Below are 26403 nucleotides of genomic sequence, written 5' to 3'. Positions count from 1 at the left end.
AGAGCAATGTCATGTGCTAAGGGAGTAGAAACATCCACATTATGATTGTATTGCAGCAGCAGCTCAAGACCTCAGCACCCCTAAGGCTGTGGCCAGCTTTGGCCTCTCCCTCTGTGCATCTTTGTTGTTGCTGCTGTTGAAGCAGCCACCATTTCCAGAGGAATGCAGAGCATGCAATCCCACATGAACAGCCATACCCACATCTTCTGCCTCTCTGTGGTAGTGACACTTGCCACTACCTGGCTTACCTCCATCACATGCTTCTGATGGAATCATAAGAAAAGAAAGAAAGACAAGACAAAATTATAGTGTGTTTAGGAGCGTACTTCAGAAAATAAAGTGCAATAAGAATGTTTAATGTTGTTTCATCATTTCTTTTCCACTTATTTTCATTAGTAGTACTCAGACACATGGATCCTGTGGTTTGTCACCATTCACATGTGGTCTATTCGTCTGAAAAGGCAGAATTCCACATGTAGAAGTGGATGGCACAATCATTTGTCAAAATTTTCTTAAGCAAGACCTTACAAATATGTTATTACACCAATCAAGACCCATGGAAAGCAAAGTCCAACTTATTTCCTGTTCTCACACATTATTGCACATTGTGGTCACAAATTTTTATATGCTTTCTGCATTTATAAGGACTAGATTTCTGTTTAAGTTTGTAAAATCAGAGTTTCTCATAATTTTACTACAGCACCAAGCCCTCTTCACCTTTTCCCAAACATACTAGTTGCGCTCTATAAATCCCTTCAGTTTGTGTGTGTGTACATATCAGATTCCCTACTCTACAGAGGAATTGTGTTCCTGCACTGATTGAATTAAAGACTCCAGGGGCAAAAAAAAGGGGGGGGGTGTTAATCTATCTAGTAGTAATAATGTTATTGTGTAATAACAGTAATGTTATTGTGACCCATATCTTGCTTGCAAGCCATTTCCTGAATGATCTCTTTGATGGTGGCAATTACAGTGCCAGCCACAGTGGCCACAGCCGCCCTATCACTGAAGCTCAGCAGCAGCTGGCTTCAGCACCTTTGAAAGCAGCTAGTATTGGTAAATCTCAACTCCACTGGAAATAAATATTACACGGAAAGGCTCTCAAATACCAAAGTTGATCTTGCATTTTATTTATTTATTTATCTAACATTTTTATACCACCCAAACTTGCATCTTTGGGTGGTTTGTAAAGAGGGGCAGAGCAACAAAAGGCAAAACAAAGAGCGATTGAAAGGGTTCTTTTAATATTTAGATTCCGTGATGTGTCTATACCTACAAAGATTAGAATCGTTCAGACAATGGTTTTTCCCGTGACTCTCCATGGATGCGAAAGCTGGACTTTGAAGAAGCAAGATCAAGAAAGTATTGATGCTTTTGACCTTTGGTGCTGGAGAAGACTTTTGAGAATACCATGGATAGCCAGAAAAACCAACAAATGGATAGAACAAAGCAATCCAGAACAAAGCAATCCAGAATTATCACCCAAGATACAAATAACCAGGCTCAAACTTTCATACTTTGGACACATTATGCAAAGACCCAGCTCCCTTGAGAAGTTCATAATGCTGGAGAAAGTTGAAGGAAAGAGAAGAAGAGGACGACCAGCAGCAAGGTGGATGGACTTGATTATGACAGCAATGAATGAGAGACCTTAAAGGCCAAGTTGAAGACAGATCATCCTGGAGATAATCTATCTATGTGGTCGCTAGGAGTCAACGCTGACTTGATGGCACTAAATCAATCAATCAATATTCACCTTGGCTCTCCAGCTGTTGCTGAACTACAGCTCCCATCATCCCCAGCTCCAATGTATTGTGGCTGAGGATGACTGGAGTTGTAGTTCAGCAACAGCTGGAAAACCAAGGTTGCCTACCCTGACCTAGATGCTCTGAGGAGGATTCTGGGTCAGTTTCAACACAAAACCTTTCAGCCTGAGAACTGAGCATGGTTAAGCCTATCTACATCAGCCTGAGCATCAGCACCCAAGAGTGTATTTAGAATCACAGGTCTGGAAGTGATCCAAAAAGCCATGATTTGCCTAAGGATATTCTACTTACATAAGCTGTTATACTATGTGACTGCTGTTACAGCTAAGACAAAAGCAAGCTTTGAAGCTTTGATTTTAAAGGAAGCAGGATTTTTGATCATTGTGTTTTAGGTAAAAACTGACTTATAAGATGCTAATTAAGAGTCATCCCAGTTTCACACAACAGGATAATCATTTATTTTTTATTACTTGTATCTGCCTAGTTATGTCACTTTACTCACATTGTATAAAAATAATTAAATTTAAGCCTTCTTAGAAATATAACTCCCAACAATTTCTTAGGTACGAAAGGGAAGAGCTGAAATGCCAGAGAACAAAATGTCAATTAGCCATTGACAATTTCCACTTTTTAAATCACATCCTAATAAAAACAGGAAATCACACCTTCACTAGGCCATTCAAATTAAATAGCTACTCTTCTAGAAAAAGGTACATTTCTAGGAACCGTATTTTGAATTAAGAATGTCATTAGCTGCATTACCCCCATTCAGGAGCTCAAAAACCACGTTAGAAACAAAAGTTCTTAACATCACTAATGAAAGCATCTTTGGCCTCTTTCCAACATAACAATTCATCTGCAATCTTTCAACCCAGTGGCTAAAAACAAACAAAACAACTAGTCAGATTAATCAGGTTCATGTTTTAACTTCCCAGGTGAGCAAATGATGGGAAAATGGAATGGCCACTCTCACAGATTCACAATGTGGATGGATCACAAGGATTATTATTATTATTTATTATTATTTATTATTTATTACATTTATAAACCACCCCATCCAGAGGCTCTGGGCAGCGTACAACAACTTTTAAAAAGACATAAAAACATACAGTGCTAAAAACAATATAAAAACAATTCAAAAACAATTAAAACCATTTAAAACCAATTAAAATACTTTTTAAAAAAAACAACACTTTACAAGCCTTGGAAGGCCAGGCCAAACAAATAAGTTTTTAGGGCTCTCTTAAAGGCCAACAGCGAGCCTAAACTGCAGATATCTGCCGGGAGCGCATTCCATAGATCAGGAGCAGCTACAGAAAAGGCCTGATTCGGAGTCACAACCAGATGTACCAGTGGTAACTGGACTTCTCCAGATGACCTCAACGAGCGATGGTTATCATACCGAAGAAGGCGCTCTCTAAGGTAGCCCGGACCCAAGCCGTTCAGAACTTTAAAGGTAATAACCAGCACTTTGTATTTTGCCTGGAAACATATCGGTAGCCAGTGCAGCTGTTTTAAGACAGGCATAATATGGTCTCTCTGGGTTACCCCAGAGACCAATTTGGCTGCTGCATTTTGAACTAACTGGGCAGCCCCACGTAAAGTGCATTGCAGTAGTTGAGCCTGGAGGTTACCAGCTGATGCACTACAGTTTTGAGATTGTTCTCTTCAAGGAATGGATGCAGCTGTCAAATCAGCTGAAGCTGATAGAAACCACTCCTGGCCATAGCCTCCACCTGAGATACCACGGTGAGGACTGGATCCATGACTGGATCCTTGGGAATGCAAGAGCACTCCCAAGCTGCATACCTGTTCCTTCTGGGGAGTGTGATCCCATACAGCATTGAAAGATCTAACTCATCCCTTAAATTCCGATCCCCCACAATGAGCACCTCCATCTTGCTTGGATTACGCTTCAATTTGTTATCCCTCATCCAGCTCATTACTACATGTAGGCAGGCATTTAGGGAATGAATACCATTTCATGAGGAGGAGGAGGAGGAGGAGGAGGAGAAACAGATTTGGGTGTCATCAGCATACTGATAACACCCTGCACCAAATCTCCTGATCACCTCACCCAGCGGTTTCATATAAATATTAAAAAGCATTGGTGACAGAATGGAGCCCTGAAGGACCCCATATAATACCTCTCGTTTTAAAGAGGAACTGTCACCAAGCTCCACCATCTGGAATCTGCCTGAGAGATAGAAGCGGAACCACTGCAAAGCAGTGCCTCCTATCCCCAATTCCCCCAGGCAATCCAGAAGGATATCATGGTTGATAGTATCGAACGCCACTGAGAGATCCAAAAGAACCATCAGAGTTATACTTCCTCTGTCGATTCCCCAGTAAAGGTCATCCATCAGTCCGACCAAGGCAGGCTCAACCCCATAGCCCACTCTAAAGCCAGTTTGAAATGGGTCTAGATAATCGGTTTCCTCCAAAACAGCCTGTAGCTGGTTAGCCACCACTCTCTCAATCACTTTGCCCAACCATGGGAGATTGGAGACCGGCCTATAACTATCCATCACTAAGGGATCTAGGGAAGGCTTCTTAAAAAGTTGTCTAATCATTGCCGCCTTCAAACAAGGAAGCATCATACCCTCCCTCAGCGATGAGTTAATGACATTAACTAAGCCATTACCAACAATCTTCCTGCGAGATAGAAGCAGCCAAGTTGGGCAAGGATCCAGAGAACAAGTGGTAGACCTCACCGCCCCAAACAGCTTGTCCACGTCATCAGGCATCACAGATTGAAACTGATCCAATCTAATACTGCAAGAGGGATTGCTGGACACCACCTTAATAGACTCTGCAGAAACAGTAGAGTCCAAAACCAAATACAAGGGACTTTGTTCCCAGTTGATGATCCCAGTTACTGTCATCTGGAATCCGAACAACGCTTTGCCTCTTTGGGAGACCATGTCACACATTACAAAATATCTGTAGGGTAGGTGCTTTCACATAAGAATTTAATAAGCCACACGCATAGAAGATGTAAAGTGTGGGTAAACCTTCACAACATGTACATTACAGTATATGTAAATACAGCACTTTATATACAGGCAGGATTATGGCACATTACTATCTACACAGATGACTTCATAATTTGTATACAGTGCTTCTCTGTGTAGAAATGTCATAGGAACACAGGAAGCTGCCATATACTGAGTCAGACCATTGGTTCATCTTGCTCAGTATTGTCTATACAGACAGGCACACTGTTATAATGTTTGAAGATGTCCTTACAGATATCCCCAAGTCCTGTGGCTTTTCCTGTAACTCAGAATCCTCAGTCTGTTATTGTGTTGTCTTTGTCATACTGCTTACACGAATTTTGAGTGTGTTCCTGTGTCCTTGGCTCTGCAAAGCATTTTAAAAATTCTTTCACAGATATTACAGTAAATGCACCACAGGTCAAACTGACCTCTGAGGCTGTTTTACACTGAAAATATCAGGTAAACTCTTCAGCAGCAGTGTGGGAGTAGAAAAAGTTCCATGTTGTTGAGAACTGAAATTGCCTGCTATAACATGGGGCTTCCTATTTTCCAATTAATGCTTTAAAATTACACTGAATAATAATTTAAATATACACTGAAAAATAATTTAAAATTACAACTGAATAATAAAACAATCATTTATTATTCAGTTGAAAATTCAATTAAAAGAAGTGAGGGAGTTGGGAGGCAAGTTTGTCACAACTCTATGAGTAAAAATACTGTTTACCCTATGATCAGAAAATATGATCATCTTAACACCTGCCTATCTTAGAGACTACTTTATCTCCACATACTAAAATGTTTAGGGAACACCCTGCTCTCAGGACTGGTATCAGCAGACAGCTCCTTCAGGCAACTGTCAGGGCCCCAGCAACCTGGTCGGACCCATCATGCTGACGTATGTCCAGACCAGTGTTCCCTCTAAGGTATGCACATGTGCATGCTCTCACAAGTTTTTTGATGTTGATTAAAAGAAGTGAAGGTGTTGGGATGCAAACTTGTCAGCTAATTTTAGATCTCACTCAAGCTGAATCAGAAAGGCCTGCATGCATGTGCACACATACTGCCTTGATATCCCCCCAACCCTTGCACAATGTGCTTGATTGTCCCCACAATGCCCCATCATTCTGGGGCATGGAGAGTTTACTCCCCCCACCACAATGCCCTGGAATGATGCTGTATATTGGGGCGGGGGGGAGGGGGGAGTCAAATGGCAACTGTCAAAAGAAGCACCACTGCTGGTGTACAGAAGCCTGAAGTCTGTCTCATTTGGAGGAAGGCAGGGCTGAGGAAGGGAGTCTTTCGCCCGCCTTCTCTCCGACTCCGTACCTGCCTCCTTCCTCCTGCAGTCAGTGAGTAGCAGCTGTGGCAGTGAGTGTTTCAGGAGTAGTGCCTTTCTTTTAGCAGCAGCGTGCCTTTGCCCTTTGCCCGCCCCAGCCAGCCCTTCCCCAGAGAGCATTCCGTTTGGGAGGTGGAAGAGCTCTTGTCGCTGTCCTGCTCCACCACCACTCAGCAGTGGTTTTTGGGGTTTTTTTTTTAAAGAAAAGCCCTGTTCCTAGGTGGCCATGGGCGTGTCCCCGCCTCAGATTCTCTATCCCGCTTTCTGCCAATGCAGTGTTGGCAACCCTAGTCAACTACCCTCATGAACTTTCAGAGGCCACCAAAGTGAGAGGTGGCCCATCAGCAGGCACCTCTCCAATCTGAAGCCAACTCTATCTGCTCCAAATACCACCTTCCAAAATGTGTAACATGCCATCACTGCATTGCAAACAGGGATATAGCTATAATTGAGCGAATGGGTTCAAAGAACACGGGCCCCCAGCTCCACCCCTCCCTATTCTCTTCATTATCTCCTTCACTCCGAGGGCCCGCTGGAGAGAGACAGAGCGAACACAGGCCCCCTCTCCCCTAGCTACACCACCGACTGCAAGTTTCCCTGTTCCCACACACAGCAGCTAATGAAGCTAAGCAAAGAAAACTCACAATGTGATATCATGTGACATCATTCATTTTGTAATAGTAGACTTTATGCGGAGGGGAGGGGAGGGGAATGGAGGTGAAGATGTAGGGCTTTTGTTTTTGTTAGCAACCATGCATGCTCTGTATCATCTAGTTCTGCTCTAAGTTTAAAAAAGAAAAACAGTGCTAGTCCTAGCTATTCGAAATGTGCAGACATCTATATGAATCAAAACAGGCAAAAATCGCACACTAGAGTGGTGTGGATTTGGGGTTTTTTTTTAACAGCAAGGGAGCACCATCATTGTCTTTCTCCAAGAGATGTGGCTTCCTTAGTCCCATGCCCCCACCCCCGCAACTCAAAACCCATGTTGATTAGCACGTAGAACATACAAAGCTGTCTTGCTCTGAATCAGATCACTGGTCCATCTAGCTCAATCCTGCCTACTGGCAGCATCTCCTGTGTATCACACAGGATTTTTCCCAGCCTGATGTTGAGATGCCAGGAATCAAACCTGACACCTTTTGCATGCAAAGCATATGCTCTACCATGGAGTTACATCCCCCATTCCCCCCCAAAATGAGAAGCAGTTTGGCTATATGAACATACAAAGTTGACTTATTATACTGAATCAGTCAGTTTGGTCCATCTCACTCAGTATTGTTGAAACCTGAGCATAGCAGGAGAATACAGATTGCCAGACTGCTATTGGTCTACTTTGTCTCTCACACTTTTCCTGATACTATTATAACCAAGAGACTCCTACTTGTTAATCTATAGATAGTTCATAATGCAATCAAGGTCAAGGGTTAGCCCTCATCCCAACAATGTTTGTGTACCTTCTCTCTCCAATTACTTTCTCCTATATATGTGACTGCTACTCACCTCTTCCCATTCATATCACTGAGGGGGCCCTTTAGTAACAATCACAAAATCCAAATCCTCTTCCTCCCCACTACTTGTCAATTGATATCAAATTTCTGATAGACAAATATAAAGAGTCACTTTCATGGAAGGCCCTGACTGCCCACTGATAAAACTCCTTGAATGGTTTACCCAGAAAGGCTCACCAGTTATCACTGATCATTCATCAAGATCAAGTCAAACAAGACAAAGCAGCTACTGCAACCAAGAATTTTCTCATCAGCTGACATAGTTAATGATGCTTTTCATTCAGAAAATCATTTATCTTGATTTCTAAAAGCAGTGAGTTGAGAGCAAGAGTTTTGTGGGTGATGGAATTAACAGATAAACCAGATTGCTTCCTATGAAGAGAACTGTACACTAACCATAAAGATAAAGGCCTTCACAGCTGGGTATTCAGATATGAGACAAAAATGGCCCTGTTTCTAAGCTCCATTAGTGAATGGGTTTGGTTTATCCACCTAGTTTCTTATTTTCATAGCTACTATTTTAAGATAGGGCAAATTCTTCAAAAATATATTATTGTTCTTACAGCTACTACACACTATGCTCAGTCATGTCTGGTTTTATAAGAGGAGTCCTATGAAGCCACAAATTAAAGCAAAAGACCAGCATGTTGTGGAGTGATTCCTCATCCCTTTCCCCTCTTGCATTTTCTTCACTAAAATTATGCTCTGCTCCTAATTTTTTGTTTGCCTTTCAAAGTTTTTTCAAGGGGCAAAACACGTTTTTAGTAGGGAAAATAGAACAGTGGGAAAAGAAAGACCTTTAAAAGGTCTTCCCCTCTGCAGTGCTATTCCACTTTAATATACAGCCTCCATGCCTACATTTACAAAATACAAGGCCTGAAAGGAAATGTATTAGCAGGGGCGTGATATCACCCTCCTGATCAAAAAGCGGAGGGTGACCTGGAGTTGGAGAAGCAAATCAGGGAGGCGTCAAAGAGACAGAGCTGTAATAATGGGTGACTTCGATTACCCTCACATCGACTGTGTAAATTCACATTCAGGTAATGGCCAATAGGCCAAATTTATAGATATGCTACATGACTGCGCCTTAGAGCAGCTGGTCATGGAACCGATTAGTGAGAAGGTGACCTCTGACTTAATCCTGAGTGGTGATTTGTCTGTGTCATGAACCTGGTGTGAGATGTCGGTGTCACGGAACCATTAAGAAACAGTGACCATAGTGCAATCCAATTTAGCATATACGCAAGTGGAGAATTGCCAAGTGGAGTGCCAAGTATATGCAAGTGGAGAATTGACACTTTAAGACTTGAGAAGAGGAAACAACTTTAAAATGAGAGGACTGGTAAAAAGAAAGCTGAAAGGGAAAGTCAGGAGGGTCAAAACACTCCAGAAAGCATGAAGCCTATTTAAAACCATAATAATTGAAATCAGTTAGAATGTATACCAAAAAGGAGAAAAGCTCTGGAAAGAGGCTAGTGTGGCTAACAAGCTATAAAATACAAGAAGACTTCTTTCAGAAAATAGAAATCCTCCCCAAATGAAGATAATATTAATTAATTGAAAGGTAATATCCTCACTGACACCTTTAAGTAGAAGAGCCCTAAGCTATCAGCCTCACAACTACACGCAGAGAGAAATGGCCATGATCTTAATCTTTATCTTCAACAGTGTTGACTTTGCATTAACTTTTAGCTCTGTGTTATAAACTAGCTAATAATGGTGAGAGATGTTGATGAACCAAGCATGGCTGGATTACCTATTTGCTAAGATCAGCACTTTAAAGAGGCGGGCAGCAGGAGAACTTCTCCAGATTACCCTGAAGTAGCTTATATTTTATGTAAGAAGAAAAAGCAATGTTGTCACTTCTTTATGATACTATACAGTGATTTTTGAATTCTTACCTTCAGAGAATCTTTCCCACATTTAAAAAAAAACCAAAAAACCCTGTGCAATGCAGAGAATTTTGAGATACTCCCCACTCCAACCAAATAACTGTTTTATTACATTTAAGCATTTTGATCCAGTCATTCAGATGATAAAACACCTGTACTGGCTTACATAATATAAGCAAAAAACAGCCAGAATAATAGAAATTTTTTCTCCATCTTGATGGCAGCAAGTAAGATAGTAGACACAACTAGGGTGAAGTGTATGCTGGATTTGAGTGTAATGCTGAATGGGCCTCTTGGGCCTCTCTCCATCACCCCACATTCGCTGAGAGTGCCCTAGAACAGAGGAGGTGAACACAAACCTAAAGCTTCCAGGAGCTGCCTTTTTGTGTTTGTATGCCACAGCCTTGGGAGCTACTAGCACAAAATGGCAGCTTGTACAAAAGTTCACATCAACTGAAAAAGGACTGTTAATACAAAACCACCTAAATTCCCAGAGAATTTTCCTGAGGGGCACAAAAGAGGCTGTTTTGTGGGAGAAGAAACTGGAGAAAAATTAAAGTGAGATAAAGTAAAAGCAATCCTGGTCACTTGAAGGCAGAAGCCTAATTCACATGTTACTGAACACAGCGATCCTTATGGATTGGAGAAGAGAGCAGAGAGGAAGTCCCACCCAGGAGCTGTTACTCACCCGCTCCTGCCCAGTGCTCACGGTTATGGCTCCATTAGTCTGAAGCGGGAAGCACCATAACCTTGATGGCCGGCACTTCCGTGAGCAGTAGTGATGTGCACGGACCGGTCTGGAGGCCATTCTAAAGGCCTCCGGACCGGTCCAGACATGGGGCGGTTCAGCGGTTCAATGCCAGGGTGGGGGTTCCTTTAAGGGCAGGGGGAGGGTGTACTTACCTCCCGCCACTTTTCCCCTGCCAGCACACATATTTTAGTAAGCATTTGGGACGGCAAGGTACCTCCCTGCCGCCCCTTCCCATGGTCGTCAGCAAAAGGCTTCAGAAAACCTTTTGTGCAAGACCGCGTCATGTCTCCGCGACGTGGACGCGTGACGTGGAGACGTGACATGCACATGCAAAAGGCTTTCTGAAGCCCTTTGCTGACGACCGAGGGAAGTCAGCAAAGGGTGGCCTTTTAAAGCATTTTAGTAAAGCAAATGCTTACTAAAATGTGTGTGCTGGCAGGGGAAAAGTGGCGGGAGGGGTAAGTACACCCTCCCCCTGCTCTTAAAGGAACCCCCACCCCAGTGCCCGACTGCAGCTCCGCAGTTCCGTGCACATCCCTAGTGAGCAGCAATCCCAGGCGGTCCAGGTTGCTGCCAATGTTCCCTCTAACAGGGATTCCCAGATGTTGTTGACCACAACTCCCATAATCCCCAAACAAAAACCACTGCAGCTGGGGATGCTGGGGATTATAGTCAACAACATCTGGGAATCCCTGTTAAAGAGAACACTGGTTGCTGCTCAGGGAAGCACCAGTCATCACAGTTACAGCACTTCTCACTTCACACAAATAGCACTGTAACCACAGACACCCAATTCAAGGGGGTGACAGTCAGCCCCTGGGTAGGACTTCCCTCCCACTTTTGAAGCTGTAACTGAGAGTGCAGCAGCACTCAGTCTGAAGGGGGCTAGCAAGATTTAAAATAGTGTGGCCACACCCTCATTCAGTCAGATTTATAGTATTGGCTGGAAAGAAAGGGAGAAGGAAGCAAGCCCAAATGCCTGGAGAGCTGTTCCAGATAAGCCTGGAAATGACCAATAACTCCTGAGCCTGCTGTAGGAAGTCCAACACTCCCCTTTAGCTACACGTTACATAGAAACGTAGTGGTGGACAAGATGTCTTTCAGAGTAACTTGTTCTCCAGACTGAGCTTCTGACTGAGGAACCCCTGACAAGCTTCCAAGGAACCCCAGCCTTCACAAGGGCACATTTTGAAAGTCAGTGGTATGGCATAGGAACATAGGAAGCTGTTTTATACTGAGTTGGTCTATCTAGCTCAGTTTTATCTATATTGACTGGCAGCAGCTTCTCCAAGGTTGCAGGTAGGAATCTCTCTCAGCCCTATCTTGGAGATGTCAGAGGGGGGACTTGGAACCTTCTGCATGCAGATGCAATCTTCCCAGAGTGGCCCCATCCCCTAAGATATATATCTTACAGTACTCACACATGCAGTCTCCCATTCAAATGAAAACCAGGGTGGATCCTACTTAGCAAAGGGGACAATTCATGTTTGCTGCCACAAACCAGCATAAAACTGGACATGTTACTTTGTTTTCTTTTTAAACCCACTGCTTACTTTATTATGAATCTCTGGCTTGGCAATGTTCTTTTACCTCTTACACGGCCTTTGAAATTGTGGGTCAAAGGTTTGAGAGCATTTGCCCATCAATGATATTAAATTACCTTAAATTATTCGATTAAAAGATAATTACTAGATCTAGTTATAAATATGATTCCATTTTATTTGCAAAACAGGTTTTTCTGGCAAAAACAAATTTATTGTACATAGAGAGGCAGACTCTGAATGGAGAAAGTTGGTGGGGGGATAATCACAAGAAAATGCATCCCCTTCTAAGGGCATGACCATGTGGTTCATATTTCAAGAGCACTGTTTCGCCAGTTCCAATACATGTAGTCCAAGCATGTCTAATGCTGCAGATTATGCTGGCGTAGTGGGGAAATAACTTGCCTAGCAAGCAAGAGGTTGCCAGTTCAAATCCCCATTGGTATGGGAAACACCTGTATCGGACAGCAGCGATATAGGAAGATGCTGCAAGGCATCATCTCATTCTGCACGGGTGGAGGCAATGGTAAACCACTCCTGTATTCTACCAAAGAAAACTGCATGGCCCTGTGGTCGCCAGGAGTCAACACCGACTCGACAGTGCAACTTTACTTTACTTTTCCATTCCATACAGTTAGCAGGGACTGGCATGAGCTCTGACTGACTGACTGACTTCCGACAGTAATGACCTATTCACATGTAATGTTCCACACTTGTACAACAAGTGTACAGTATACACAGGTACAGATCTGTATACAGGTTCAGTCATTCACATGTTATGTTGAATGCGGGTACAGCTGTGTGCTTCCTATCTGTAACATGCATTTGAAGGGCCTGTGACCAGATTCACTTTTAAAATGTACACAGGTACAGTCATTCACAGAAACATATGTATGAGTTTACAGACATCTGTACACTTGTACAGCATAATAACTGAATCAGCCTTAAATGAAGGGATGTCTTGGGGATCCAATTCCTGCTTATTTGGGTCACTTCCCATACTCCCAGCAGAATTACACCACTCATCACAAAGAACAAGAACCAACTGCCTTGATATCTGCCAAGATGAACATCCCTTTTATCTATTACATTTCAAATGCAGTGAGAAAGTTGGATGTAATAGTAGTGGTAGTTGCCAAGGATGTTTGTAATTTTGACAGCACCATTACACTGAATGGTATACAGCAGATTCAACTGAGGGGACACAGGGACATAGGAAGCTGCCATATACTGTGTCAGACCCTTGGTCCATCTAGCTCAGTATTGTCTTCACAGACTGGCAGCTGCTTCTCCAAGGCTGCAGGCAGGAATCTTTCTCAGCCCATTTTGGAGATGCCAGGGAGGGAACTTGGAACCTTCTTTTCTTCCCAGAGTGGCTTCATCCCCTGAGAGGAATATCTTCCAGTGCTCACACTTCTAGTCTCCCATTCAAATGCAACCAGGGCAGAGCCTGCTTAGCTAAGGGGGCAAGTCATGCTTGCTACCACAAGACCAACAATCCTCTCCTAAATGCTCTGCTCTTCCTGGAGTCAAGGCAAGCTTCTTATTTCTTTCAATTCATAAGCCGCATTCTAGTAATACCTTTATTAGGACCAAGTAAGGTTGTCATCTCGCCCAGATTTCTGGGAATTTACCATATTTTAAGCATGCTCCCTGGCGACCGGCTGGGCCATTAGCTTGCCCAGATTCCCAGCTTTCATCAAAAACAAACACACAAAACTAAGCTCGACTTGCCACCAAATGGTGCAGTGGGGAAATGACTTGACCAGTAAGCCAGAGTCTGCTGTTTCTAATCCCCGCTGGTATGTTTCCCAGACTATGGGAAACACCTATATCGGTCGGCACCAATATAGGAAGATGCTGAAAGGCTTCATCTCATTCTGTGCAGGAGGAAGCAATGGTAAACTTCACCTGTATTCTACCAAAAGACAACCACAGGGCTCTGTGGGCGCCAGGAGTCGGCACACTTTACCTCTATCTTACTATTACAACTACTATTTATATATCCCTTTTCAACAAAAGTTTCCAAAGTGGTTTACATAGAAAAATAATTCAGGTCATTCCTTGTCCCCAAAGGGCTCACAGTCTAAAAAGAAGCCTAAGGTAGACACCAACAGCAGCCACAGGAGAGATGCTGTGCTGGGGCTGGATAGGGCCAGTTGCTCTCCCCCTGCTCTAGCCCTTGTAGAAAAGGAATTAAGGGGCAAAACTTGTGGTCACTACTCTGTCCATCCACTGGACTTAGAGAAATCAAATAAAGCACAGGAGGCAGGCTGGGAGAGATTTACTGTAAATTATCCCCTGAGCAATGTTGCTTTTGTTTTCTGCCAGCAGGGGATCTCTATAGGGAAGATAAGACGATAGCATGATTTTGATGTAAATCACTGCCTACCTGTGTATTGTAATGTTTAAGGTACATAGGAACATAAGAACCTGCCTTATACAAAGCCAGACCCTTGGTCCATCTAGCTCAGTATTGTCTACATAGACTGGCAGTGGCTTCTCCATGGTTGCAGGCACGAGTCTCTCCCAGACCTATCTTGGAGATGCCAGGGAGTGAACTTGGAACCTTCTGCAAAAAAGCATGCAGATGTTCTTCCCAGAGTGGCCCCACCCCACAAGGGGAAAATCTACTACAGCATTCACATGTAGTCTCCCAGGGTGGATCCTACTTAGCAAAGAGACAATTCATTCTTGCTACCACCAGACCTGCTCTCCTCCAATCCAGTTTTTTGGCTTTATAGTGCAATCCATTCTATGCATGCCTACTTAAAATATGTACCATTGGTTTCAATCAGATTTCCTCTTAAATAAGTGTGTATAAAATTGCAGTCTGAAAAGCTTAGTGTATTTTTTTGTTCTATTGCTGCTATTGATATCTCAAATCTGAGTGTAGTCTTTGTTTATTTTCTATAGATAGTATCTTGTTTTTGTGTGTTTTTAAATTTTGCTTTAAACTACCATGAATTCTCCCAGCCTCCAGCTCTCTTCCAGCCTCTACTAAATCAAAAGGAGTCATTTTGGTGTTACATTTTATGTACTTATCTCAGGATGTAAATGGTGACCATGAAAGGCTCAAATCTGAAAGGCTCTAGCTTGAAAGCCTTTATCTCTAGCACCAATTTTGTGTGGGCAATTGTAGCATTTAGTGGTGATGAAAATGCACTTGGCACTGATCCTTAGCATGAGCTTTAATTTGGTATCTTCATTTTCACCAATAAATAGCATGTTTAAATTAGCACATTTATTATTATTATTATTATTATTATTATTATTATTATTATTATTTATTCGATTTCTATACCGCCCTTCCAAAAATGGCTCAGGGCGGTTTACACAGAGAAATAATAAATAAATAAGATGGATTATTTATCCATCTGTCCCCAAAGCCCTGTCCCCAAAGGGCTCACAATCTAAAAAGCAACATAAGATAGACACCAGCAACAGTCACTGGAGGTACTGTGCTGCGGGTAGATAGGGCCAGTTACTCTCCCCCTGCTGAATAAAGAGAATCACCAAGGTAAAAGGTGCCTCTTTGCCAAGTTAGCAGGGGTTTAAACCAATAAATAGCATATTCAGGTATAGGAAAATGGAGTAGGGTGGTAGTCTGCAGTTGGTGAGGAATCCATGACAGCACTAAACACAGCTTATTATACAGGGTTAAAAACGGAACTTGTATTTTAGAAAGTGTTGGAATATATATAAGGTCTGGGTGTTTTTACTGGGCCGTTTACCTGAGCATTAAAGATCCTCCCCAGCTATTGGAGGACAATACTGTCTACAGAGCAAATACAAGTTGTATAGACAGAGCATCGATTAATTTGCATAATATGTAAATTTGCAAGCAATATGCAAATTAGGCAGGGTGCCCAGATGTAGAGAGCTTGAATATGGCAACCTAATATGGCAACCTTAGGACTAAGCAAGCAACATGACACAAAATCTTAAGCAGTTAGTTTTCAAGTTCTGCAGAATCCTTAATTGGAGGCTAAGAAGAAGGGTTCTTAAGTACTCAAAAACTAGCTGCTCAAGACCGTGAATCATTTTGGTTGATCCTTATATTAATAGAATGTGGCTTTTATTTATTTATTGTTCAATTTTTATACTGCCTTTCATAATGCATCTCAAGGCAGTTTACAAAAGTTAAATGTGAGTGTGCGGAACATAAGCACAATTAGACATCTTTTAATGACTTTATTTTCTTAATTTTAGTATGGAAAGCATTAAAGTACATTATCTTTTTTTAATGTACAAGTTCAACTTAATCTTAGCTGTATAAATCTCAATCACTATGTCCTCTGTAGATGGGCCACAGGCTTTGTGGAACCTTTCTTCCCATAATGGATTAGCACAACTACCTACAATTTTTATGGATAATACCACATTTAGCAATCCAGCAAAGAAAAATGTTTTCTTCTACCTGAAGACAGAACTTTGCCTTTTCTTCTTCTTTTTTGTAGAATGGAATGCCCTCCAACCACTATATAGTAATACCAGTTTGGCTTCTATTGACTTTCTGCCTAGTAAAACATTTAATCTCCAGCTTTGTGGATATAAAAAGACATAGGGATCTCAAACAACAGCCCTCCAGCAGTTGCTGGACTACAACTGGGTATTTAAGAGACTGGCTTCTTTGCTATGAGCCCCACCGCCCACTGAGAGGTCCGTCTGCAGCTGCCACCAACCTGTCTGGTGGCTCTGGGCCTTCACTGTTGCTGCGCCAAGACTCTGGAATTCACTCCCTGTCACGTTGAGAGCCTCCCCATCAATGACAACTTTTAAAAGACTTACCTTTTCACCCAAGATATTGAATTTTATTGTGGTTTTAAATTGTTTTAAGGTTTATAGTTACAGGCTCTTGCAGCGGTGGGCCCTCTCAGCCCCACCAACGGTAAACATACACACACCCCATGAGCTTGCGGGCAGCCTGGCTTGCCCACCCCCAACCTATTTTTAGATAAGGAAATGTGTGTGCCCCCCGCGCATCTTTACAAGCAGGGCAATCGCATTAGGCCGAACTAGTTTGACCCGGTTTAACAGCTTGAACTTGCTCATAGACTAGGCGGCTCAGATAGAGTTTGGTCCGAACTCTAACCAAACTGCCCAATCTGGTTCCATACACACCCCTAGTATTCAACAGCTTCTCTAATCAAACTGGATTTTCTAAAATACCCATACTGTCCATTTTGTCATGGAATAAACCCCATCTCTTAGTAGGACAGATACAATATCAAGATGGATATTGAAGTCTGAGTTAGACATCTGCAACTCTCATCACAAATGAGCACAAAGCTCTCAACACAGCTGCATGATAATATTAGTCGAATTGGGAAACATCAAACCTCTAAGTTTTTGCTGCATTATCCATACTTTGGTAATAAAAATGTTATTTAATTCCATATAATATGACTCAAAGCTTCAATTTAGTTTAATTTTTTTCTGTGGAATTTTGTCTTTAAAAAAATATATTATCTAATTTCTAATTGGATGATCAGATTGATACACCATTTTGATACACCACAGGCTTCAGTAGTAGTTTTGAGCATCAATCTAATTTCACCTAGTGTGAGCTCCCCTTATCACCACAAAGCAGGTTTTGGTTATTCTATAGGAAAAAACATAAATGATTTATTATAGAATCATAGGGCAGAGAAGTATGTACGAGTAATGAAATATGCTCTAAAACAGCATCCTCCATAGATAATTCCTATAATCTAGACCACAGTTTGACTCAAACAAGCTCAGATGTGAACAAGATGCATTAAGGACTTTTGTGGAAGATCCTGGACTAAACAGACTTCATTTGGTGTAACCAAACAGAAAATAACTTCAAAGAGGTTATTTGCTTTATTCTTTGAGGAGGGGGGTCATATTATGATAGTCTCAGCTACAGAGATGATGACTACAAGTGCAATATGCTTACATGTTGTGTCCATAAGAACAGGAAATAGAACTGAAGCAGATTATTCTGACAGTAATTATCAATAAAAATGAAAACATTCCCCACATAGGCTAAAGTATTCATTTGACCGTGCCTCTTTAACATGGGTAGTCAAACCGAAGCTGTTCCCCAATCTAAAAACCAGTTCAAATAATTTCTTTCAGTCAGAGGTGACTTGGAGGGGAGTGGGCACTGCAAATGTCCCGCAAGACAAGTGGTTTGCCCCCCACACTTGCTTCCCCATTTCTGTTTCAAAACTCTAACGTGTTTCAAAACTCTAACGTGGAACTCAGCTTGCCACACATAAATGCACTTGCGGAACATAAATGCACCTGTGGAATGAACGTGTGGAACACAGCTTGCCACACATAAATGTACTTTGCCCCTTCCGTGCCGCCCTTCAATTTTTTTCTAGTGCTGCAACTTCTTTCAGTTAATCAGAAGTGTCCTAGCTGTTTTAAACCTGGATACCAGAAAAAGAACTCTTAGACGCAAAGTAGCAAACAGTTCAAAATAAGTAGTCAATAATCAGCACTCAGTTTCCAGTAGCATGACTAACATTTTCTTTTCAGTTCCTAGTTGTGCCACATGGCAGAGTGAACAATGCAGGGTTTAGCCAGAGATCCAGATTCAAATAAGACACCACCACCATCTCAATTACAAAATTCACTGAATGGCCCAATGCCATTCACTCTACATCTCACTCTAGCCTATCTCCTAGGGCTACAACAACAACACATGACATACAAATTGTGTGAAAAGGAGAACTAGGCAGAGGGCACATCTAGGAAGTCAACTGTAAAGAGAGGATCATTTATGTCTTCTGTTAAACTACATACAAGACCCGCTGCTCCCTGATTCTACTTTGCTGCTTCTGTTTGCTCACCTCTTCAACAACAGAACTAAATAAAATTATGGCTGTAGTAAGTACAGGCCAGGCAACCAAGGAAAAGGATCAGAGACCAACAAGTATATAAGCAGCTGAAAGCACATAGAAACAGAAAAATTGAGGAATTTGGATCAGAGAACTTGGATTGGAGAAATTCTAGGAAGCTTAACCACCATACTCTAGTGAAATGAAAGAAAACACTAACTACTACAATCCAAATAAATAAAATATCTTAAGTAGAAAATGGGAAGGCCTGGACATGCAGTTTTTGTATGTGTAGTCCAGGGATGGAGCCTGACGTTGGAACTGGAAATAGTCTCTCTCACTGCAAGGTACTGTCTCACTGGAAGGTACATCATTCCTTCTTGGCTTGGGAAACCAGTCTTAAGCATCCTTCTCTGCTTCTAGTACTAGCAGGACTTGGGCCTACTTTGAGCATTTAACTGTAAGTATATTGAGTAAACTCATACAATACATTGAGTGCTGGTGCTTCTTTACAGAATGCTATAGAATTGGTGCATGAGAAAGATTTTTATTTTATTTTTATCAGAGCTGGCAGGCTTTGAAACAGGGCCAAATGAAATGTCATTCTTAACAAGATTATCACCCAGGCACCCTTTCAGAAACTGTGAAGTACCATTTTGAGCATCAACCCCCCCCCCCAAATCACATAAACGTCCATAGACTCTATACTGATGCAAGAAATGAAGTTATTTGAGCTTACTGCAGATACATTTATCAGCAACAGGACACCAAACTTTGACCTCCACTAAAGAAGCATTTCTGTTAACAGTGGTCTACCTCTTAGCTGGAAAACATCGCCTTGCTGGAATGTCCACCAACACATTCTGTTGCATTCCTCAGGGAGGCTTCACATTTTCAGTTGACAAATGGACATGCGGAAGACAGGTACACATAAGCCATTTCCCACCCACCCCATTCCTGCATACAGGATAGAGAAGAGTGTCCTTGGGTGTAACAGCAAAGGACAACTTGGCCAAGCAAAGCCAAAACAACAAACAGTTGAGACATACTAGTTAGAACATATGTGCATGAGTAAATATGATACTATAGCTTCATTAAAATATATTTCAAACAATATGTCAATGGCATCAGAACAGCAGTCCAGCTTCCAAGTTTTCTTATGTACATATTAGAGTTGCCTGAGCACATAGACCTTTTTAAGGATGATTTTTAATATCATTATTTTGTTATTTCTGGTAAGTTCTTTAGCTTCTTTAGCATTTTATAATTTTCAGTTTTAATTTGAACCTAATAATTGTTTTTAATCTGACTTAAAAAAAAATTATTACTTGTATCTGTATCTAGGTTATTGTTGTAAGCCGCCCTGAGCAGTATTGCACTGGAGGGGTGGGATATAAATAGTTTAAATAAATAAATAAATAAATAAATAAATAAATAAATAAATAAATAAATAAACAAACAAACAAACAATTAAATAAAACTAATTGACAGAAAAATATATCTACTGATTTGCCCTTCACTCCATTGGGAGTGTCCTTTTTTGTAGTTGAAATGAGACCTGTCAGTACCACAACACATCAGTTTTATGGCTGCCCAATTAATTCATTTTCCCAAAGCTATTTCCTCACAAATTAGCATGGTGGATGGGCTTGGGAATGACAACAAGCTTGTTGATAGAGTCCTGTATGAGGACACAACTTTGGTATTCTTCAGTGTATGTATAGTCAGTGGGTGGAGTCTGCTGTTAGAAATGGGAATAGCCTCTCTCACCACAGGATACTGGAAGCGCCACTATGCATCCCTGCTTCTTAGCTTGGGAAATCATCACTGCTTCTGGTCCAAGAAAGTCTTGCTTTGGGGTCATACTATACAAACGAGGGAATTAATCTCACTGAACTGCATTTGCATTGTGGCCTTGAGCATTAACCAATGTCATTAGTTCAGATCTAGCTATCTCTTCAAGAGGAACTTTCTGTTGAGCAGAAAAATACCAGTGCTAAACAGCTCCTTCACAGTCACCAAAAAAGTTGATGTAAGGCTGCCAATACTTTCTGTTTGAGTTCCTGTACCTTCAGTACCAGGTCTGGCAAGAAGAAATGCAGCAGGTGCAACCAGCTTCAGCATGGAAATGCACTGGGAAAAGTTTTATCTGTTACACTTCTGCCTATCATATTAAATGCACAATGCTGGTGCCAGAAAAGCATCAGCATCCCCAGGCTGAACACAATTAGTTAATTTCCAACTAGTACTGGATCAAACCGCTTTGATCAAAATTAAACTGAATTGTCAGCAACATGCAGATGGCACTCATCTCTATCTCTTACTGTCACCTGATCCTAGGGAGGCAGTGAATGTCCTGAGTTGGGGGCTGGAGGCCATGATGAGTTGGATGTGGGTTAATAAACTGAGATCAAATCCAGACAAGATGGATGTAATGTCCTTGAAAGAGCAACTGGGCAGCTTGGGGGTACCGCTGGACCCAGCTCAGCTTTTGGAACTTGGGTGGAGGCAGTGGCCAAGGGTGCCTTTGCATGGTTTCGACTAGTGCACCAGATGCATCATTTTCTCAAAAAGGCGGATCTGGCCACAGTTACCCATGCCTTAGGTACATCACTGGATTACTGTAATGTGCTCTATGTGGGGCTGCCCTTGAAGAATAATCGGCAGCTAGTACAAAATGCGGCTACTAGGTTTTTATCTGGAGCTGCCCACTGGGATCACGCTACATCCATTTTGAAAGAGCTTCACAGGCCACCAATTTGTTTCCGGGTCCAATTCAAGGTGCTAGTTTTGACCTTAAAAACCCTTAACAGTTTGGGCACTGGATATCTGAGAGGTTGCCTGCTTGCAAGGATTGCTGCCCACTTAGGAAAATAGGAACATAGGAAGCTGCCATATACTGAGTCAGACCATTGGTCTATCTAGCTCAGTATTGTCTTCACAGACTGGCAGTGGCTTCTCCAAGGTTGCAGGCAGGAATCTCTCTCAGCCCTATCTTGGAGAAGCCTGGGAGGGAACTTGGAACCTTCTGCTCTTCCCAGAGCGGCTCCATCCCTTGAGGAGAATGTCTTACAGTGCTCACACATCTAGTCTCCCATTCATATGCAACCAGGGCAGACCCTGCTTAGCTAAGGGGACACATCATGCTTGCTACCACAAGACCAGCTCTCTTCTCCGTTTGACAAGGTCATTGCGGCAGGGGAGGCAGTTTCTATTCCATGTTCTGACAATGAGGGAGGCTCAGCTGTCGTGCAAGTGGGAAAGGGTCTTCTTATTTGTTGCCCCCAGACTCTGGAATGTTCTTTTGGTGGACATATGTTCCTCTGTCTCCATCACAGTTTTTAGAAAGCGAGTGAAAACTTGGCTTTTTACCCAGGCTTTTATATGATTGTTCCTATTGCGGCTTCTTTGTATATTCTATGGTTATATTGTTCCTTTTAAAAATCTTTTAATTAGATTTGTATTGTATTTTTATATTGTAGTTTAATATTTTAGTTGTGTAATATTTATAGCCTTGTTATTAACTTTTCTGTAAATCAACTTGAGACCGCTTTTAATGAATTTTTATAACTTTAATGAAAGCTATAGAAATTTAAAAATAAAAACAACCAATAAAAAACAACCAACAAAAATAAAAACAACTTCTACTACTCCCTCCCCCCACCAAGACATGAAAATTCACAACCATACCTAGACACCTATGCCTGTGTAATATGGAAAAGGGTAACTTGTGTGTTTAATTTCCACAGAATGCATGCATTGACAGAAGAAGCATGACTCTATTGGTCCTTTTGGCTCTCTTGGCAGCTTTTGATACTATTGACCATAGTATCCTTCTGGAATGTCTGAGAGTGTTAGGGGCGGGAAGCACTATCTTACAGTGGTTCCGCTCCTACCTCTCAGACAGATTACAGATGGTGTTGACTGAAGACTGTTGCTCTTTGAAATCTGAGCTTATGTGTGGCATCCCTCAGGGCTCCATACTGTCTCCAATGCTCTTTAACATCTACATGAAACCAATCATCAGGGGATATAGTGCAGGGTGTTATCAGTATGCTGATGACAACCAGATCTATTTTTCCATGTCAACATCATCAGGAGATGGCATAACCTCCCTAAATGCCTTCCTGGAAGCAGTAATGGGACTGGATGAGGGGGAATAAACTCAGACTGAATCCAGATAAGACGGAGGTAGTTATGGTGTGGAGTCAGAACTCCAGAGATGATTTTGATCTCCCTGATCTAGATGGGGTCACACTTCTCCATAAGGAACAGGTACGCAGTCTAGGAGTGCTTCTGGATCCACACCTCTCTCTGGTATCTCAGGTTGAGGCAGTGGCCCGAGGAGCTTTCTATCAGCTTCAGGTGATATGCCAGCTGTGTCTGTCTCTTGAGATGAATGAACTCAAAACAGTGGTACATATGTTGGTAACCTCCAGACTTGACTTCTGCAATGTGCTCTATATGGGGCTGCCTTTGTACAGAATTCCAGAAACTCCAGTTGGTACAGAATGCAGCAGTCAGGTTGGTCTAGAAAGAGCAGAAGGTTCCAAGTTCCCTCCCTGGCATCTCCAAGATAGGGCTGAGAGAGAATCCTGCCTGCAACCTTGGAGAAGCTGCTGCCAGTCTGTGTAGACAATACTGAGCGAGATGGTCTGACTCAGTATATGGCAGTTTCCTATATGTCTATGTATCTGCGTCATCTCGGAGAGATCACATCACCTTTACACTGGCTGCCAAGAGGCTTCCAGGCAAAATACAAAGTGCTAGTTATAACCTATCAAGCCCTAAACAGCTTAGGCCCTGGGTATTTAAGAGAACGTCTTCTTCTTTATGAGCCCCATCACCCATTGAGGTCATCTGGAGAGATCTGTTTCCAGTTGCCATCAGTTCGGCTGGTGGCCACACAGGGGGCAGGCTTTCTCAGTTGCTGCCCTGAGACTGTGGAATGCGCTCCCTACTGAAATATGATCCTCCCCATCTCCACGTTTTTTAAAAGCACTTGAAAACTCACCTCTTTACCCAAGCCTTTTCAACTTTTTAAATTTTGACATTTTAATCTGTTTTTGATTTTTAGATTGCCTAAATTGTTCTAAGATCTTTGTGTATGTTTTAACTTGTTTTATGTTATTGTTAACCACCCAGAGATGAAAGTTTGGGGCGGTGTACAAATTTGACAAACAAACAAATAAAACCCACCACATCAGCTTCTTGAATTTTGCTAAATGTGAACTTTCTCTGGGTAACAGGTGCATGTTGATACACTTGTATATCAGGCTCTTTTTAAGAGAAGACCCAGGACTAGTTCTTTAAGCCCCATTCCATTCTTCTCACTGCCTCAGGAGTCAATGTTATTCCCCCGGCCGATCATATGTCAGAAGCAGGCCTTAGAGCCAGTGTAATGTAGCAGTTCGAGTGCTGCACTAGGACCAGGGAGATCCAGGTTCAAATCCCCACACTCAGTATGATGAAGCTCAGGGGGTGACCTTGAGCCAAAGCATTATCCCTGTCTCTCAGTCCAAAATACCTTGTTGTGATGAGAAAGGGGAAGCTGCTGTAACCTAAGATAGTTTTGTGGGATACAAAGTTATTACTATCTATATTGTATTTACTCATAGTGGCACAGTAATCTCTTCCTTGCATTAGACTCAAGAGGAGTTATGGAAGCTAACCATAAGGTAAGGGCATGCACACAAAATAATAAAAATGAAAACAAAGTCCGCATAAATCATCAGTCCACGTTTCAAATTCAAATCAAGAACATCTTAATTATCTCATCAATAATGAAGAGATGCAGTAGAATCTTTCTTAAAGTGAGCAATTCCTCTTGTGTTTGCATGTTCAGAAGCAAAAATCTAAGAGTAGCAGATCAAGCCATTTGCTCCAGAATATTCTCATTTCTATCTGCAACATTTCTATAAAACCAACTATAGATTTTCTACAGAACAAACAGATTTGCAACATTAGGCAGAGATTCTTAAAGCTGAGGTCTTGTCACTGATTGTTCCGGACTAGTTCTAAAATGGGACCATTTAGAAATTATGTGGGTACAGAAAGCAACTTAATGGTATTTAAAATCATAATGCCAAAGTCCATTACAACAGACTCCTGAATAAGAACTTGTCAAGGCCAAGCACAATAAAAACAAGTCTATGCCTATATTTTAAAAATGGATCAAGAAGAACACTGAATGTATATTTGGAAGCGGCTGTCCCAAAAATACCCTTTAAAGAACTCACTTGCTAAACAAAAAACAACAACAAAGAATTAGAGAATAAAAATGAACAACAAGGAGAGAAAGACCACTGGCACACCAGTTTTTATGAAGAAAATCACACATGATGAACACACTAATTTGTCAAGCCATTTCAATTCTAACCCAGAAAATATATGGTTAAATTACCTTTTTCTTTCACCATGATCAGTGAATCGTGTTGGTTGTGGAAGCAGCAAAGATAAACGGAGAAATTTTACAAACACATATACACACTTGAGCTCTATTTCCAGAAGTAGCGGGCAAAGATCACAACAACAAAATTGTCCAGGAGGGAGTCTTGTTCCAGAGAACTCTCTCTGTTTTCCCACCAGAGCTGACGTAATCAAAACACTTGGTGTCGTCTCTTCCTCGTTTTAACTCTCGTCCTTTCACTCTTTCCTTCCCTGCCTGCTTTACTTTTCCTAACGGCAGCTCTTCCCAGTGTATGGACTCTGCCCCTTCTGCAAGAGGAAGATTTTAAAAAATCAGCAACAGCAGCCGCTGAGTAACGCAGGCAAAATCCCACTGTCTGTAAGCCACAGTCATTGACACCACCTTGCAGTCTTCTGACAATGCACAACAGAGCAGACAACCCAGGACTCCCTCCAGTGACAGATACTAGAGTGCAAGTGAGTGCCGCCACAGAACTAATTCAAGTAAACTAAGTGAAGAAAAGAGTGATTTACTGGATATATTTGTGCATGTGATGTGTGTGTTCTCTCTCTGCCAGCTGAGACAGAAGCCACTCAAGAGAAATACTGAATCAGACAGAGATGGTGCAGGCTGCAGCAAGCCTGTGTTGTATGTAGGGTTTCAGTTATCAGAGGGAGCACAGGAAGTGCACCACAGAACAAGCCAGTTACAGGCGCAAGTTGCGTGAATCATATACCAACATGTTTAAAACAGCAGCAGACAAAATGTATCAAGAGGTCCCACCAATGGAATGTAGCACACATGAAGCACACACTTACAAACCTTGATTTGGAAATATTTCTCTCTCCCACTTTACCACTTTGTCCTCCATGCTCAGAGTCAGCAGACTGATCACCCATTCTGGGCCACAGGCCACATTTCTGAAATCATTTATTTTAAAACATACTGAATTCTAAACTAAAAACCCATATGCTGGGAATGTTTCCATTGTGATATTCTGTTCTTTAGCTTGCTACTTCTTTCTTTTGTTCTTATCATTGAGTAAATTCCTTGGCAATAGGCCCTTGGAGATGTGTTTTTACAGTATAGAGATAAGATCACATCTAGCTCCAAAGAGGGGGAAACCCCAATAATATGACTATATCATTTGTATAGTATTTTTTGCATGCTATTTTACAAACCTTATGTGAGGCTTGTAACTACCTGAGGTACGTCACCATTTTATATAAGGTAAACTGAATGCTGTTTCACATCTTATATGCTTTTCTTACATGAGCAGGACATTTTCACAGCACCTACTTGCATGGACAAAACTAAGAGACAAGACATTCATAGATGCCAGCAGGAATTCCTCTTCTTGTATTGGATTCAAAAAATATC

General features: G+C 41.8%; 1 protein-coding gene across 17 annotated transcripts in view; it reads right to left on the bottom strand.

The window, feature by feature from the left end:
• Positions 1-26403, bottom strand: part of ABLIM1 (actin binding LIM protein 1) — a 325523-nt gene that overhangs the window by 189284 nt on the left and 109836 nt on the right. Inside the window, exon 1 of one of the 17 annotated variants that reach the window (XM_053312320.1) lies at positions 25018-25459. The exons of the other annotated variants lie outside the window; for them this stretch is intronic. Within the exon in view, the coding sequence (XP_053168295.1) occupies positions 25018-25033 (16 nt within the window). The 5' untranslated portion in view covers positions 25034-25459. Of the gene's footprint in view, positions 1-25017; positions 25460-26403 lie in introns of those variants that run through there. 17 annotated transcript variants of the gene reach the window in all.

Source organism: Hemicordylus capensis, chromosome 3 (assembly GCF_027244095.1).
Source record: "Hemicordylus capensis ecotype Gifberg chromosome 3, rHemCap1.1.pri, whole genome shotgun sequence".
In the NCBI taxonomy this organism is placed as follows: Eukaryota; Metazoa; Chordata; class Lepidosauria; order Squamata; family Cordylidae; genus Hemicordylus; species Hemicordylus capensis.
Note: the sequence above shows the minus strand (reverse complement) of the source record. Positions and strands in the feature narration are given on the sequence as shown.